Source organism: Hesperophylax consimilis, chromosome 22 (assembly GCF_061612785.1).
Source record: "Hesperophylax consimilis isolate HC1 chromosome 22, BYU_Hcon_1.0, whole genome shotgun sequence".
Classification (NCBI taxonomy): Eukaryota; Metazoa; Arthropoda; class Insecta; order Trichoptera; family Limnephilidae; genus Hesperophylax; species Hesperophylax consimilis.
Window position 1 is genome coordinate 14,918,529 of NC_142857.1, and position 15,619 is coordinate 14,934,147.

The 15,619-nt window shown below is 41.9% G+C and overlaps 1 protein-coding gene across 2 annotated transcripts; it reads left to right on the forward strand.

Moving 5' to 3' along the window:
• The first annotated feature begins 13,213 nt into the window (after nucleotides 1-13,213).
• LOC149412886 (solute carrier family 35 member G1) lies at nucleotides 13,214-15,185 on the forward strand. 2 transcript variants are annotated; one of them, XM_089645041.1, is made up of 2 exons: nucleotides 13,214-13,292; nucleotides 13,578-15,185. In XM_089645041.1, the coding sequence occupies exon 2, from the start codon at nucleotides 13,587-13,589 to the stop codon at nucleotides 14,631-14,633; it is 1,047 nt and encodes a 348-aa protein (XP_089501167.1). In that variant the 5' UTR covers nucleotides 13,214-13,292; nucleotides 13,578-13,586; the 3' UTR covers nucleotides 14,634-15,185. The 2 variants fall into 2 exon arrangements, with proteins under 2 accessions (XP_089501167.1, XP_089501166.1); XM_089645040.1 differs by lacking the exon at nucleotides 13,214-13,292 and adding an exon at nucleotides 13,327-13,493.
• The last annotated feature ends 434 nt before the right edge of the window (nucleotides 15,186-15,619 follow it).

Below are 15,619 nucleotides of genomic sequence, written 5' to 3' on the forward strand. Positions count from 1 at the left end.
AATTGCTCGCGCCTACCAAATCATGAAACCGCAATCTACACAACTTCTTAGTTAGCAGCAAACCAGAACTCTAATATTAAGGCGCAATTGCTCGCGCCGACCAAAACACGATTCCGCAATCTACACAACTTCTTAGCTAAGCAGAAAACCAGAACTCGAATATTAAGGCGCAATTGCTCGCGCCTACCAAATCATGAATCCGCAATCTACACAACTTCTTAGCTAAGCAGCAAACCAGAACTCTAATATTAAGGCGCAATTGCTCGCGCCGACCAAAACACGATTCCGCAATCTACACAACTTCTTAGCTAAGCAGCAAACCAGAACTCGAATATTAAGGCGCAATTGCTCGCGCCTACCAAATCATGAAACCGCAATCTACACAACTTCTTAGCTAAGCAGCAAACCAGAACTCTAATATTAAGGCGCAATTGCTCGCGCCGACCAAAACACGATTCCGCAATCTACACAACTTCTTAGCTAAGCAGCAAACCAGAACTCTAATATTAAGGCGCAATTGCTCGCGCCTACCAAATCATGAAACCGCAATCTACACAACTTCTTAGCTAAGCAGCAAACCAGAACTCTAATATTAAGGCGCAATTGCTCGCGCCGACCAAAACACGATTCCGCAATCTACACAACTTCTTAGCTAAGCAGAAAACCAGAACTCTAATATTAAGGCGCAATTGCTCGCGCCTACCAAATCATGAATCCGCAATCTACACAACTTCTTAGCTAAGCAGCAAACCAGAACTCGATTATTAAGGCGCAATTGCTCGCGCCTACCAAATCATGAATCCGCAATCTACACAACTTCTTAGCTAAGCAGCAAACCAGAACTCTAATATTAAGGCGCAATTGCTCGCGCCTACCAAATCATGAATCCGCAATCTACACAACTTCTTAGCTAAGCAGCAAACCAGAACTTGATTATTAAGGCGCAATTGCTCGCGCCTACCAAATCATGAATCCGCAATCTACACAACTTCTTAGCTAAGCAGCAAACCAGAACTCGAATATTAAGGCGCAATTGCTCGCGCCTACCAAATCATGAAACCGCAATCTACACAACTTCTTAGCTAAGCAGCAAACCAGAACTCTAATATTAAGGCGCAATTGCTCGCGCCGACCAAAACACGATTCCGCAATCTACACAACTTCTTAGCTAAGCAGAAAACCAGAACTCGAATATTAAGGCGCAATTGCTCGCGCCTACCAAATCATGAATCCGCAATCTACACAACTTCTTAGCTAAGCAGCAAACCAGAACTCTAATATTAAGGCGCAATTGCTCGCGCCGACCAAAACACGATTCCGCAATCTACACAACTTCTTAGCTAAGCAGCAAACCAGAACTCGAATATTAAGGCGCAATTGCTCGCGCCTACCAAATCATGAAACCGCAATCTACACAACTTCTTAGCTAAGCAGCAAACCAGAACTCTAATATTAAGGCGCAATTGCTCGCGCCGACCAAAACACGATTCCGCAATCTACACAACTTCTTAGCTAAGCAGCAAACCAGAACTCGAATATTAAGGCGCAATTGCTCGCGCCTACCAAATCATGAAACCGCAATCTACACAACTTCTTAGCTAAGCAGCAAACCAGAACTCTAATATTAAGGCGCAATTGCTCGCGCCGACCAAAACACGATTCCGCAATCTACACAACTTCTTAGCTAAGCAGAAAACCAGAACTCTAATATTAAGGCGCAATTGCTCGCGCCTACCAAATCATGAATCCGCAATCTACACAACTTCTTAGCTAAGCAGCAAACCAGAACTCGATTATTAAGGCGCAATTGCTCGCGCCTACCAAATCATGAATCCGCAATCTACACAACTTCTTAGCTAAGCAGCAAACCAGAACTCTAATATTAAGGCGCAATTGCTCGCGCCTACCAAATCATGAATCCGCAATCTACACAACTTCTTAGCTAAGCAGCAAACCAGAACTTGATTATTAAGGCGCAATTGCTCGCGCCTACCAAATCATGAATCCGCAATCTACACAACTTCTTAGCTAAGCAGCAAACCAGAACTCGAATATTAAGGCGCAATTGCTCGCGCCTACCAAATCATGAAACCGCAATCTACACAACTTCTTAGCTAAGCAGCAAACCAGAACTCTAATATTAAGGCGCAATTGCTCGCGCCGACCAAAACACGATTCCGCAATCTACACAACTTCTTAGCTAAGCAGCAAACCAGAACTCGAATATTAAGGCGCAATTGCTCGCGCCTACCAAATCATGAAACCGCAATCTACACAACTTCTTAGCTAAGCAGCAAACCAGAACTATAATATTAAGGCGCAATTGCTCGCGCCGACCAAAACACGATTCCGCAATCTACACAACTTCTTAGCTAAGCAGAAAACCAGAACTCTAATATTAAGGCGCAATTGCTCGCGCCTACCAAATCATGAATCTGCAATCTACACAACTTCTTAGCTTAGCAGCAAACCAGAACTCGAATATTAAGGCGCAATTGCTCGCGCCTACCAAATCATGAATCCGCAATCTACACAACTTCTTAGCTAAGCAGCAAACCAGAACTCTAATATTAAGGCGCAATTGCTCGCGCCTACCAAATCATGAATCCGCAATCTACACAACTTCTTAGCTAAGCAGCAAACCAGAACTCGAATATTAAGGCGCAATTGCTCGCGCCTACCAAATCATGAATCCGCAATCTACACAACTTCTTAGCTAAGCAGCAAACCAGAATTCTAATATTAAGGCGCAATTGCTCGCGCCTACCAAATCATGAATCCGCAATCTACTCAACTTCTTAGCTAAGCAGCAAACCAGAACTCTAATATTAAGGCGCAATTGCTCGCGCCTACCAAATCATGAATCCGCAATCTACACAACTTCTTAGCTAAGCAGCAAACCAGAACTCGAATATTAAGGCGCAATTGCTCGCGCCTACCAAATCATGAATCAGCAATCTACACAACTTCTTAGCTAAGCAGCAAACCAGAACTCTAATATTAAGGCGCAATTGCTCGCGCCTACCAAATCATGAATCCGCAATCTACACAACTTTTTAGCTAAGCAGCAAACCAGAACTCGAATATTAAGGCGCAATTGCTCGCGCCTACCAAATCATGAATCCGCAATCTACACAACTTCTTAGCTAAGCAGCAAACCAGAACTCTAATATTAAGGCGCAATTGCTCGCGCCTACCAAATCATGAATCCGCAATCTACACAACTTCTTAGCTAAGCAGCAAACCAGAACTCTAATATTAAGGCGCAATTGCTCGCGCCGACCAAAACACGATTCCGCAATCTACACAACTTCTTAGCTTAGCAGCAAACCAGAACTCGAATATTAAGGCGCAATTGCTCGCGCCTACCAAATCATGAAACCGCAATCTACACAACTTCTTAGCTAAGCAGCAAACCAGAACTCTAATATTAAGGCGCAATTGCTCGCGCCGACCAAAACACGATTCCGCGATCTACACAACTTCTTAGCTAAGCAGAAAACCAGAACTCGAATATTAAGGCGCAATTGCTCGCGCCTACCAAATCATGAATCCGCAATCTACACAACTTCTTAGCTAAGCAGCAAACCAGAATTCTAATATCAAGGCGCAATTGCTCGCGCCTACCAAATCGTGAATCCGCAATCTACACAACTTCTTAGCTAAGCAGCAAACCAGAACTCGATTATTAAGGCGCAATTGCTCGCGCCTACCAAATGATGAATCCGCAATCTACACAACTTCTTAGCTAAGCAGCAAACCAGAACTCTAATATTAAGGCGCAATTGCTCGCGCCTACCAAATCATGAATCCGCAATCTACACAACTTCTTAGCTAAGCAGCAAACCAGAACTCGAATATTAAGGCGCAATTGCTCGCGCCTACCAAATCATGAAACCGCAATCTACACAACTTCTTAGCTAAGCAGCAAACCAGAACTCTAATATTAAGGCGCAATTGCTCGCGCCGACCAAAACACGATTCCGCAATCTACACAACTTCTTAGCTAAGCAGAAAACCAGAACTCTAATATAAAGGCGCAATTGCTCGCGCCTACCAAATCATGAATCCGCAATCTACACAACTTCTTAGCTTAGCAGCAAACCAGAACTCGAATATTAAGGCGCAATTGCTCGCGCCTACCAAATCATGAATCCGCAATCTACACAACTTCTTAGCTAAGCAGCAAATCAGAACTCGATTATTAAGGCGCAATTGCTCGCGCCTACCAAATCATGAATCCGCAATCTACACAACTTCTTAGCTAAGCAGCAAATCAGAACTCGATTATTAAGGCGCAATTGCTCGCGCCTACCAAATCATGAATCCGCAATCTACACAACTTCTTAGCTAAGCAGCAAACCAGAACTCGATTATTAAGGCGCAATTGCTCGCGCCTACCAAATGATGAATCCGCAATCTACACAACTTCTTAGCTAAGCAGCAAACCAGAACTCTAATATTAAGGCGCAATTGCTCGCGCCTACCAAATCATGAATCCGCAATCTACACAACTTCTTAGCTAAGCAGCAAACCAGAACTCGATTATTAAGGCGCAATTGCTCGCGCCTACCAAATCATGAATCCGCAATCTACACAACTTCTTAGCTAAGCAGCAAACCAGAACTCTAATATCAAGGCGCAATTGCTCGCGCCTACCAAATCACGAATCCGCAATCTACACAACTTCTTAGCTAAGCAGCAAACCAGAACTCTAATATTAAGGCGCAATTGCTCGCGCCTACCAAATCATGAATCCGCAATCTACACAACTTCTTAGCTTAGCAGCAAACCAGAACTCGAATATTAAGGCACAATTGCTCGCGCCTACCAAATCATGAATCCGCAATCTACACAACTTCTTAGCTAAGCAGCAAACCAGAACTCTAATATTAAGGCGCAATTGCTCGCGCCTACCAAATCATGAATCCGCAATCTACACAACTTCTTAGCTAAGCAGCAAACCAGAACTCGAATATTAAGGCGCAATTGCTCGCGCCTACCAAATCATGAAACCGCAATCTACACAACTTCTTAGCTAAGCAGCAAACCAGAACTCTAATATTAAGGCGCAATTGCTCGCGCCGACCAAAACACGATTCCGCAATCTACACAACTTCTTAGCTAAGCAGAAAACCAGAACTCGAATATTAAGGCGCAATTGCTCGCGCCTACCAAATCATGAATCCGCAATCTACACAACTTCTTAGCTAAGCAGCAAACCAGAACTCGAATATTAAGGCGCAATTGCTCGCGCCTACCAAATCATGAATCCGCAATCTACACAACTTCTTAGCTAAGCAGCAAACCAGAACTCTTATATTAAGGCGCAATTGCTCGCGCCGACCAAAACACGATTCCGCAATCTACACAACTTCTTAGCTAAGCAGAAAACCAGAACTCGAATATTAAGGCGCAATTGCTCGCGCCTACCAAATCATGAATCCGCAATCTACACAACTTCTTAGCTAAGCAGCAAACCAGAACTCTAATATTAAGGCGCAATTGCTCGCGCCGACCAAAACACGATTCCGCAATCTACACAACTTCTTAGCTAAGCAGCAAACCAGAACTCGAATATTAAGGCGCAATTGCTCGCGCCTACCAAATCATGAAACCGCAATCTACACAACTTCTTAGCTAAGCAGCAAACCAGAACTCTAATATTAAGGCGCAATTGCTCGCGCCGACCAAAACACGATTCTGCAATCTACACAACTTCTTAGCTAAGCAGCAAACCAGAACTCGAATATTAAGGCGCAATTGCTCGCGCCTACCAAATCATGAAACCGCAATCTACACAACTTCTTAGCTAAGCAGCAAACCAGAACTCTAATATTAAGGCGCAATTGCTCGCGCCGACCAAAACACGATTCCGCAATCTACACAACTTCTTAGCTAAGCAGAAAACCAGAACTCGAATATTAAGGCGCAATTGCTCGCGCCTACCAAATCATGAATCCGCAATCTACACAACTTCTTAGCTAAGCAGCAAACCAGAACTCTAATATTAAGGCGCAATTGCTCGCGCCGACCAAAACACGATTCCGCAATCTACACAACTTCTTAGCTAAGCAGCAAACCAGAACTCGAATATTAAGGCGCAATTGCTCGCGCCTACCAAATCATGAAACCGCAATCTACACAACTTCTTAGCTAAGCAGCAAACCAGAACTCTAATATTAAGGCGCAATTGCTCGCGCCGACCAAAACACGATTCCGCAATCTACACAACTTCTTAGCTAAGCAGCAAACCAGAACTCGAATATTAAGGCGCAATTGCTCGCGCCTACCAAATCATGAAACCGCAATCTACACAACTTCTTAGCTAAGCAGCAAACCAGAACTCTAATATTAAGGCGCAATTGCTCGCGCCGACCAAAACACGATTCCGCAATCTACACAACTTCTTAGCTAAGCAGCAAACCAGAACTCGAATATTAAGGTGCAATTGCTCGCGCCTACCAAATCATGAAACCGCAATCTACACAACTTCTTAGTTAGCAGCAAACCAGAACTCTAATATTAAGGCGCAATTGCTCGCGCCGACCAAAACACGATTCCGCAATCTACACAACTTCTTAGCTAAGCAGAAAACCAGAACTCGAATATTAAGGCGCAATTGCTCGCGCCTACCAAATCATGAATCCGCAATCTACACAACTTCTTAGCTAAGCAGCAAACCAGAACTCTAATATTAAGGCGCAATTGCTCGCGCCGACCAAAACACGATTCCGCAATCTACACAACTTCTTAGCTAAGCAGCAAACCAGAACTCGAATATTAAGGCGCAATTGCTCGCGCCTACCAAATCATGAAACCGCAATCTACACAACTTCTTAGCTAAGCAGCAAACCAGAATTCTAATATTAAGGCGCAATTGCTCGCGCCGACCAAAACACGATTCCGCAATCTACACAACTTCTTAGCTAAGCAGCAAACCAGAACTCTAATATTAAGGCGCAATTGCTCGCGCCTACCAAATCATGAAACCGCAATCTACACAACTTCTTAGCTAAGCAGCAAACCAGAACTCTAATATTAAGGCGCAATTGCTCGCGCCGACCAAAACACGATTCCGCAATCTACACAACTTCTTAGCTAAGCAGAAAACCAGAACTCTAATATTAAGGCGCAATTGCTCGCGCCTACCAAATCATGAATCCGCAATCTACACAACTTCTTAGCTAAGCAGCAAACCAGAACTCGATTATTAAGGCGCAATTGCTCGCGCCTACCAAATCATGAATCCGCAATCTACACAACTTCTTAGCTAAGCAGCAAACCAGAACTCTAATATTAAGGCGCAATTGCTCGCGCCTACCAAATCATGAATCCGCAATCTACACAACTTCTTAGCTAAGCAGCAAACCAGAACTTGATTATTAAGGCGCAATTGCTCGCGCCTACCAAATCATGAATCCGCAATCTACACAACTTCTTAGCTAAGCAGCAAACCAGAACTCGAATATTAAGGCGCAATTGCTCGCGCCTACCAAATCATGAAACCGCAATCTACACAACTTCTTAGCTAAGCAGCAAACCAGAACTCTAATATTAAGGCGCAATTGCTCGCGCCGACCAAAACACGATTCCGCAATCTACACAACTTCTTAGCTAAGCAGAAAACCAGAACTCGAATATTAAGGCGCAATTGCTCGCGCCTACCAAATCATGAATCCGCAATCTACACAACTTCTTAGCTAAGCAGCAAACCAGAACTCTAATATTAGGGCGCAATTGCTCGCGCCGACCAAAACACGATTCCGCAATCTACACAACTTCTTAGCTAAGCAGCAAACCAGAACTCGAATATTAAGGCGCAATTGCTCGCGCCTACCAAATCATGAAACCGCAATCTACACAACTTCTTAGCTAAGCAGCAAACCAGAACTCTAATATTAAGGCGCAATTGCTCGCGCCGACCAAAACACGATTCCGCAATCTACACAACTTCTTAGCTAAGCAGCAAACCAGAACTCGAATATTAAGGCGCAATTGCTCGCGCCTACCAAATCATGAAACCGCAATCTACACAACTTCTTAGCTAAGCAGCAAACCAGAACTCTAATATTAAGGCGCAATTGCTCGCGCCGACCAAAACACGATTCCGCAATCTACACAACTTCTTAGCTAAGCAGAAAACCAGAACTCTAATATTAAGGCGCAATTGCTCGCGCCTACCAAATCATGAATCCGCAATCTACACAACTTCTTAGCTAAGCAGCAAACCAGAACTCGATTATTAAGGCGCAATTGCTCGCGCCTACCAAATCATGAATCCGCAATCTACACAACTTCTTAGCTAAGCAGCAAACCAGAACTCTAATATTAAGGCGCAATTGCTCGCGCCTACCAAATCATGAATCCGCAATCTACACAACTTCTTAGCTAAGCAGCAAACCAGAACTTGATTATTAAGGCGCAATTGCTCGCGCCTACCAAATCATGAATCCGCAATCTACACAACTTCTTAGCTAAGCAGCAAACCAGAACTCGAATATTAAGGCGCAATTGCTCGCGCCTACCAAATCATGAAACCGCAATCTACACAACTTCTTAGCTAAGCAGCAAACCAGAACTCTAATATTAAGGCGCAATTGCTCGCGCCGACCAAAACACGATTCCGCAATCTACACAACTTCTTAGCTAAGCAGCAAACCAGAACTCGAATATTAAGGCGCAATTGCTCGCGCCTACCAAATCATGAAACCGCAATCTACACAACTTCTTAGCTAAGCAGCAAACCAGAACTCTAATATTAAGGCGCAATTGCTCGCGCCGACCAAAACACGATTCCGCAATCTACACAACTTCTTAGCTAAGCAGAAAACCAGAACTCTAATATTAAGGCGCAATTGCTCGCGCCTACCAAATCATGAATCCGCAATCTACACAACTTCTTAGCTTAGCAGCAAACCAGAACTCGAATATTAAGGCGCAATTGCTCGCGCCTACCAAATCATGAATCCGCAATCTACACAACTTCTTAGCTAAGCAGCAAACCAGAACTCTAATATTAAGGCGCAATTGCTCGCGCCTACCAAATCATGAAACCGCAATCTACACAACTTCTTAGCTAAGCAGCAAACCAGAACTCTAATATTAAGGCGCAATTGCTCGCGCCGACCAAAACACGATTCCGCAATCTACACAACTTCTTAGCTAAGCAGCAAACCAGAACTCGAATATTAAGGCGCAATTGCTCGCGCCTACCAAATCATGAAACCGCAATCTACACAACTTCTTAGCTAAGCAGCAAACCAGAACTCTAATATTAAGGCGCAATTGCTCGCGCCGACCAAAACACGATTCCGCAATCTACACAACTTCTTAGCTAAGCAGAAAACCAGAACTCTAATATTAAGGCGCAATTGCTCGCGCCTACCAAATCATGAATCCGCAATCTACACAACTTCTTAGCTTAGCAGCAAACCAGAACTCGAATATTAAGGCGCAATTGCTCGCGCCTACCAAATCATGAATCCGCAATCTACACAACTTCTTAGCTAAGCAGCAAATCAGAACTCGATTATTAAGGCGCAATTGCTCGCGCCTACCAAATCATGAATCCGCAATCTACACAACTTCTTAGCTAAGCAGCAAACCAGAACTCTAATATTAAGGCGCAATTGCTCGCGCCTACCAAATCATGAATCCGCAATCTACACAACTTCTTAGCTAAGCAGCAAACCAGAACTCGAATATTAAGGCGCAATTGCTCGCGCCTACCAAATCATGAATCCGCAATCTACACAACTTCTTAGCTAAGCAGCAAACCAGAACTCTAATATTAAGGCGCAATTGCTCGCGCCTACCAAATCATGAATCCGCAATCTACACAACTTCTTAGCTAAGCAGCAAACCAGAACTCGAATATTAAGGCGCAATTGCTCGCGCCTACCAAATCATGAATCCGCAATCTACACAACTTCTTAGCTAAGCAGCAAACCAGAACTCTAATATTAAGGCGCAATTGCTCGCGCCTACCAAATCATGAATCCGCAATCTACACAACTTCTTAGCTAAGCAGCAAACCAGAACTCTAATATTAAGGCGCAATTGCTCGCGCCGACCAAAACACGATTCCGCAATCTACACAACTTCTTAGCTTAGCAGCAAACCAGAACTCGAATATTAAGGCGCAATTGCTCGCGCCTACCAAATCATGAAACCGCAATCTACACAACTTCTTAGCTAAGCAGCAAACCAGAACTCTAATATTAAGGCGCAATTGCTCGCGCCGACCAAAACACGATTCCGCAATCTACACAACTTCTTAGCTAAGCAGAAAACCAGAACTCGAATATTAAGGCGCAATTGCTCGCGCCTACCAAATCATGAATCCGCAATCTACACAACTTCTTAGCTAAGCAGCAAACCAGAACTCTAATATTAAGGCGCAATTGCTCGCGCCTACCAAATCATGAATCCGCAATCTACACAACTTCTTAGCTAAGCAGCAAACCAGAACTCTAATATTAAGGCGCAATTGCTCACGCCTACCAAATCATGAATCCGCAATCTACACAACTTCTTAGCTAAGCAGCAAACCAGAACTCGAATATTAAGGTGCAATTGCTCGCGCCTACCAAATCATGAATCCGCAATCTACACAACTTCTTAGCTAAGCAGCAAACCAGAACTCGATTATTAAGGCGCAATTGCTCGCGCCTACCAAATCATGAATCCGCAATCTACACAACTTCTTAGCTAAGCATCAAACCAGAACTCTAATATTAAGGCGCAATTGCTCGCGCCTACCAAATCATGAATCCGCAATCTACACAACTTCTTAGCTAAGCAGCAAACCAGAACTCTAATATTAAGGCGCAATTGCTCGCGCCGACCAAAACACGATTCCGCAATCTACACAACTTCTTAGCTAAGCAGCAAACCAGAACTCGAATATTAAGGCGCAATTGCTCGCGCCTACCAAATCATGAATCCGCAATCTACACAACTTCTTAGCTAAGCAGCAAACCAGAACTCGAATATTTAGGCGCAATTGCTCGCGCCTACCAAATCATGAATCCGCAATCTACACAACTTCTTAGCTAAGCAGCAAACCAGAACTCGAATATTAAGGCGCAATTGCTCGCGCCTACCAAATCATGAATCCGCAATCTACACAACTTCTTAGCTAAGCAGCAAACCAGAACTCGAATATTAAGGCGCAATAAGGAAGTTGAGTCCATTTTTTATTTTTTTTATCAATGTTAGCATTCAAACTTAAATACTGGTATTTTTTTTAAAGTTTGTTTTCATAATTAAATTAATTCTCAAAGTTTAAATTTTATTAAGCCCGCCAAAACGAGCGGAATCCGAGCGGTAAGAGGCGGGGTGTGGGTGTGACGTCATTCGAACTGTGAAAACCACGTCGCTTAAGCATTTTGTATGGAAAAATTTTTAATTCTTCAACAAGGAATTCCAGTAATTTTTTTACCAATGTTAACCGTCTATTAGAATTGATGTTATTAAAAAAAAAGAAAATTGATTAAGATTTCATAGTTAAATTAATATTTTAAGTTAGAATATTTGCTTTTCCCGCCCGGTACGGTACTTGTACGGTATTGCCGTCGCTATTTGTTGACGTGCCCCGCGCGAATTCGGGACCACCGCGCAGAAAAGTAAAGACCAAAAGTAAAATAACGGTATACAACCCAGTTCACTGTGAGACTTTTCTGGGCGGCCGGCGGCCTGAAGTGTATCACATGTTATGTGACATGTATAATAATAAAAACTTCTAAGTTATGCAATAAACAACAAATTATTATAAAGCACTATACGAATATGTATCTTTAGAAATCCATTTCATATAATTATAACAACAAATACGTACATATATTTGACAAACCCAAATAAACGTTTGGCCTATCCACGTCTCTCATCTAAACCGACCATCTCTCATGTAATAGAAAGAGATGCACCATAGGTGATCCGTTGTACGTACAAGTCACGACACATGTGACGTCAGAATTCTTTCGACCAATCGTGGAGAGTATACAGTCTATTGCTATTGAATACTTTTTCAAGAACGTTTAACTAATTCTAAGAATAATAATATAGAAATATATTTATATATTTAGAATCGATATTTATTGATCTACATGAACATATTTTTTATAAGTCAAAATATTTTTCACTCAACTTCCTTATTGTATTAAACTAAAGCTGCTGCCACACGCGAAGCTCACATCAAAAGTTAATGTACAGCGCATCATCTTTTCTACCGACACACGACGTTATCAAATATTTCTTCCTATGGTAGGAGAGGGGGTCAGTTGAATTCGAGAGCGGCCGAGGAACATAATTTCATCTGTCACAGTGACAACTTTACTTACCGACAGCTTGAGCACGTTTTCGAAATGGATGATACTTGTCGCCTATTGTTGGATCTGTTGGACAGCTCGACCAACACCAGGGCAGGGAACGAGAAGAGAGCACGAGATTACCCAGGAAAACAATTGAAAACAATCAACAAACGAACAAAGTAGAAGCTTCTCTATGTAGGTATCAGGCCGTCCAACTTTATCAAAAAACCGAATGATATTACCATATAAACATACGTACTGAGATTAAAAATATGATTAATTTTGAAAGGGCGAAAATTTGTTTACTTCAAATTCAAATATTGATTATATTTATATTTTAAGTATGTTTGCCAAATAAAGTTTTTTTTTATGTTTCTAAATTTACTAGCACACATGACGATATGAGCTAACATAATAAATAAGAAATGCATTATTAGGCTGCTTATGTCATGGCTGTCAAAGGGAACACGGAACTTAGTTGGTAGCTCCGTAATTAAAATGACCCCCTCTCCTTTTTACGGCGGAGATGGGGACGCATAACTTTTCAAATATCGCGTCGGGAGCGGTTACGTAAAATAAATTCGGTTAGCGAAGTTCAGAACCACACTTATAGCGCGTTATCTTTTTACGTGTGTCGGGTCTGTATGGGATTGTATGGCGAGCGCTATTGTGCTTTATATTATCTGTTGATGTGAGCTTTGCGTGTGGCAGCAGCTTAAAGATGAAAATTACTTATCAGCTGCTCGGCAATATTCGGAAATGCTCGGCCGTGACGTCACAAAAAGAATCTGAGCGGAGAACCAATTTCAAATAAAGCGCCGAAACACTTCACTTCGGGTATGCTCGAATATGTTGGCCACGCCCCCTGTCGACTAGTCGCTGTGCATATAGCGACTCCCTGAAAATAAACGAACCATAGAGGTAAATCGGGACCAGCTAGCAATAGACACGTAGAGGCAGAGGGTGGAAAATGCACGGGTAGGTACCCTTTACCCTTACAAGATAAATTAATTTCCGTCGTGTTTGCATCACTATGTACCAAAATGGTTTAATGACAGTACTTGTCAACTTTCCTAAAATGAGAAAATAATTGTAAAATGGATCTTGTTTTTGCTGAGAAACATAACAGAGAAATAATGCCCTTTAAATTTTACCTCGTAATGAATAATTAACTAAAAGGTATGATGGTAGTTTTATACGAAATACGCCTGTCAAAATGTACAATGTGATGAGAGATTGATGTTCATTTTAATGTATTTGCAGCTCTTGGTCATGCCGGAACGCTTGGAGCTGCAACATCTCGTCGAGCTTTCTACGGGAAGCGGAGATGAGACATCACCCAACCTATTCGAGAACAGGAGACCCTTACTCAAAAGGTGTCCGTTTTTGGGTCTCATGTTGGCTACTCTCTCTTCCTTATTCTTCTCACTATGCTCTGTCATCGTGAAAGGAATGGTAAACGTAGACCCAATGGAGCTGGCGGCATTCCGCTTTGTCGGAGTTCTGTTGCCAGCAATACCTGTGGTGATCTGGAAGGGGGAACCCATGTTTCCCAAAGGTAGGAGAGTAATGTTAATGGTCCGCTCCTTCGTAGGAACCACCGGCTTGATGCTCAGTTTCTACGCCTTCAGAAATATGCCCCTCGCAGACGCTTCTGTCATAGTTTTCTCTGTTCCAGTGTTTGTTTCCATTTTCGCAAGGATATTTCTTAAAGAGCCTTGCGGTATATTCAACGTTATATCCATAGTCCTAACACTGATTGGTGTCATCCTGATCACCCGTCCTCCCATCATATTTGGCAGTGTGGCTAAGAGTTTATTAAATATAGACGAGGACAGTTCCAATCCCTGGGGGGCAGCTGCTGCTTTTGGCTCTACGTTATTTGGAGCAAATGTTTATATACTGCTGAGAGCCTTGAAAGGTTTGCATTTCTCAGTGATAATGACTCATTTTGGTAGCTTTGCCCTTGTGCAGACTGTGTTTGTGAGTTGGCTGATGGGGGCTCTGTGCGTTCCGGCTTGTGGATTGGACAGACTGTTGGTTGTTTGTTTAGCTCTCTTTAGCTTCAGCGGACAGATTCTCCTCACCATGTCTTTGCAGTTAGAGCAAGCGGGCCCCATCGCCATTGCCAGATCTGCGGACATTGTGTTTGCTTTCATTTGGCAAGTTTTGTTCTTTAACGAAGTCCCAAATAAGTTTTCAATCCTGGGGGCCGTTCTTGTTTTATCATCTGTGCTTTTGGTTGGCTTACGCAAGTGGGCGCTTTCTTTACCGGAGAATTCCGCCACGAGGGCATCCCTCGGCATACTGGCTAGATAAAATAATGAACGTCTTTTGTAAGCATTCTCAAGTTGATCAATCATGTACCAAGTAAGCGGTTTTATAAATAAGTAATAGTTTGTTAAATTCACCACAAATCCATCTATCATGCATCATTCTAATCCACTCATAGTATTATAAACCGATGCTCACTATATTTGGTATTTAAGTCTTCGTTGGGCACTGAACGCTAAAAGTCTAGGTTATATATTTATTGTAAATGCTTTAAAATTGAACTAGCCAATCTTGTGATATTTAAAACAATTTTTATAATGAATAATACACAACACTTTTGTCCATCCACTAGGTTGAATTAACTTTAATATCTACAAATAGACTTCACTAAAATAACTTTACCTGTAAACATAGCGTTTGTACACTTCCAAATTTTGTTATAAAAATTGTTGCCTTTTTTTAGCATTCATATTTCATTGTTATATTTTGTGCAAGTTCAAATATTGTGAAACATCTTTTGTGTTTTCTATTTTGTATGTTATTTTATTTTAGAAGATTGTGATCAAATCAAATCTAGTCATAGATGTAATAATTATTTGCTGTTTGCTAATGTTTATAATATTATTATATCTTTACCATGTATCACTGATCTCACATAATATTATATTGTTCTTTGTTAAATTAATAAAATTATGCCACAAAAGACCGCCTTGAATATTATTTCCTAATTCATATACAATTACATTTTTAACAATTTCTTATACAAAAGTTACTGCATTATTATATGTACATAGATGTAATTTTTTGGTAGAATGTTAAAAATAATTATTTCTCTTATCGAAGTAAGCAAACACTTTGAGGCTTGACATTATACAAAATGAAAAAGATTTTTTGTTTTAAACCACTTTATTTTATTATATATGTCGACCGGTTTCGGTTGTTCCCAACCTTCTTCAGGACAATAAATATATTAACTAAATATAGTACAGAGAAATCTTATGAGGTAAACAAAAAAGAAATAGAAAGCATTT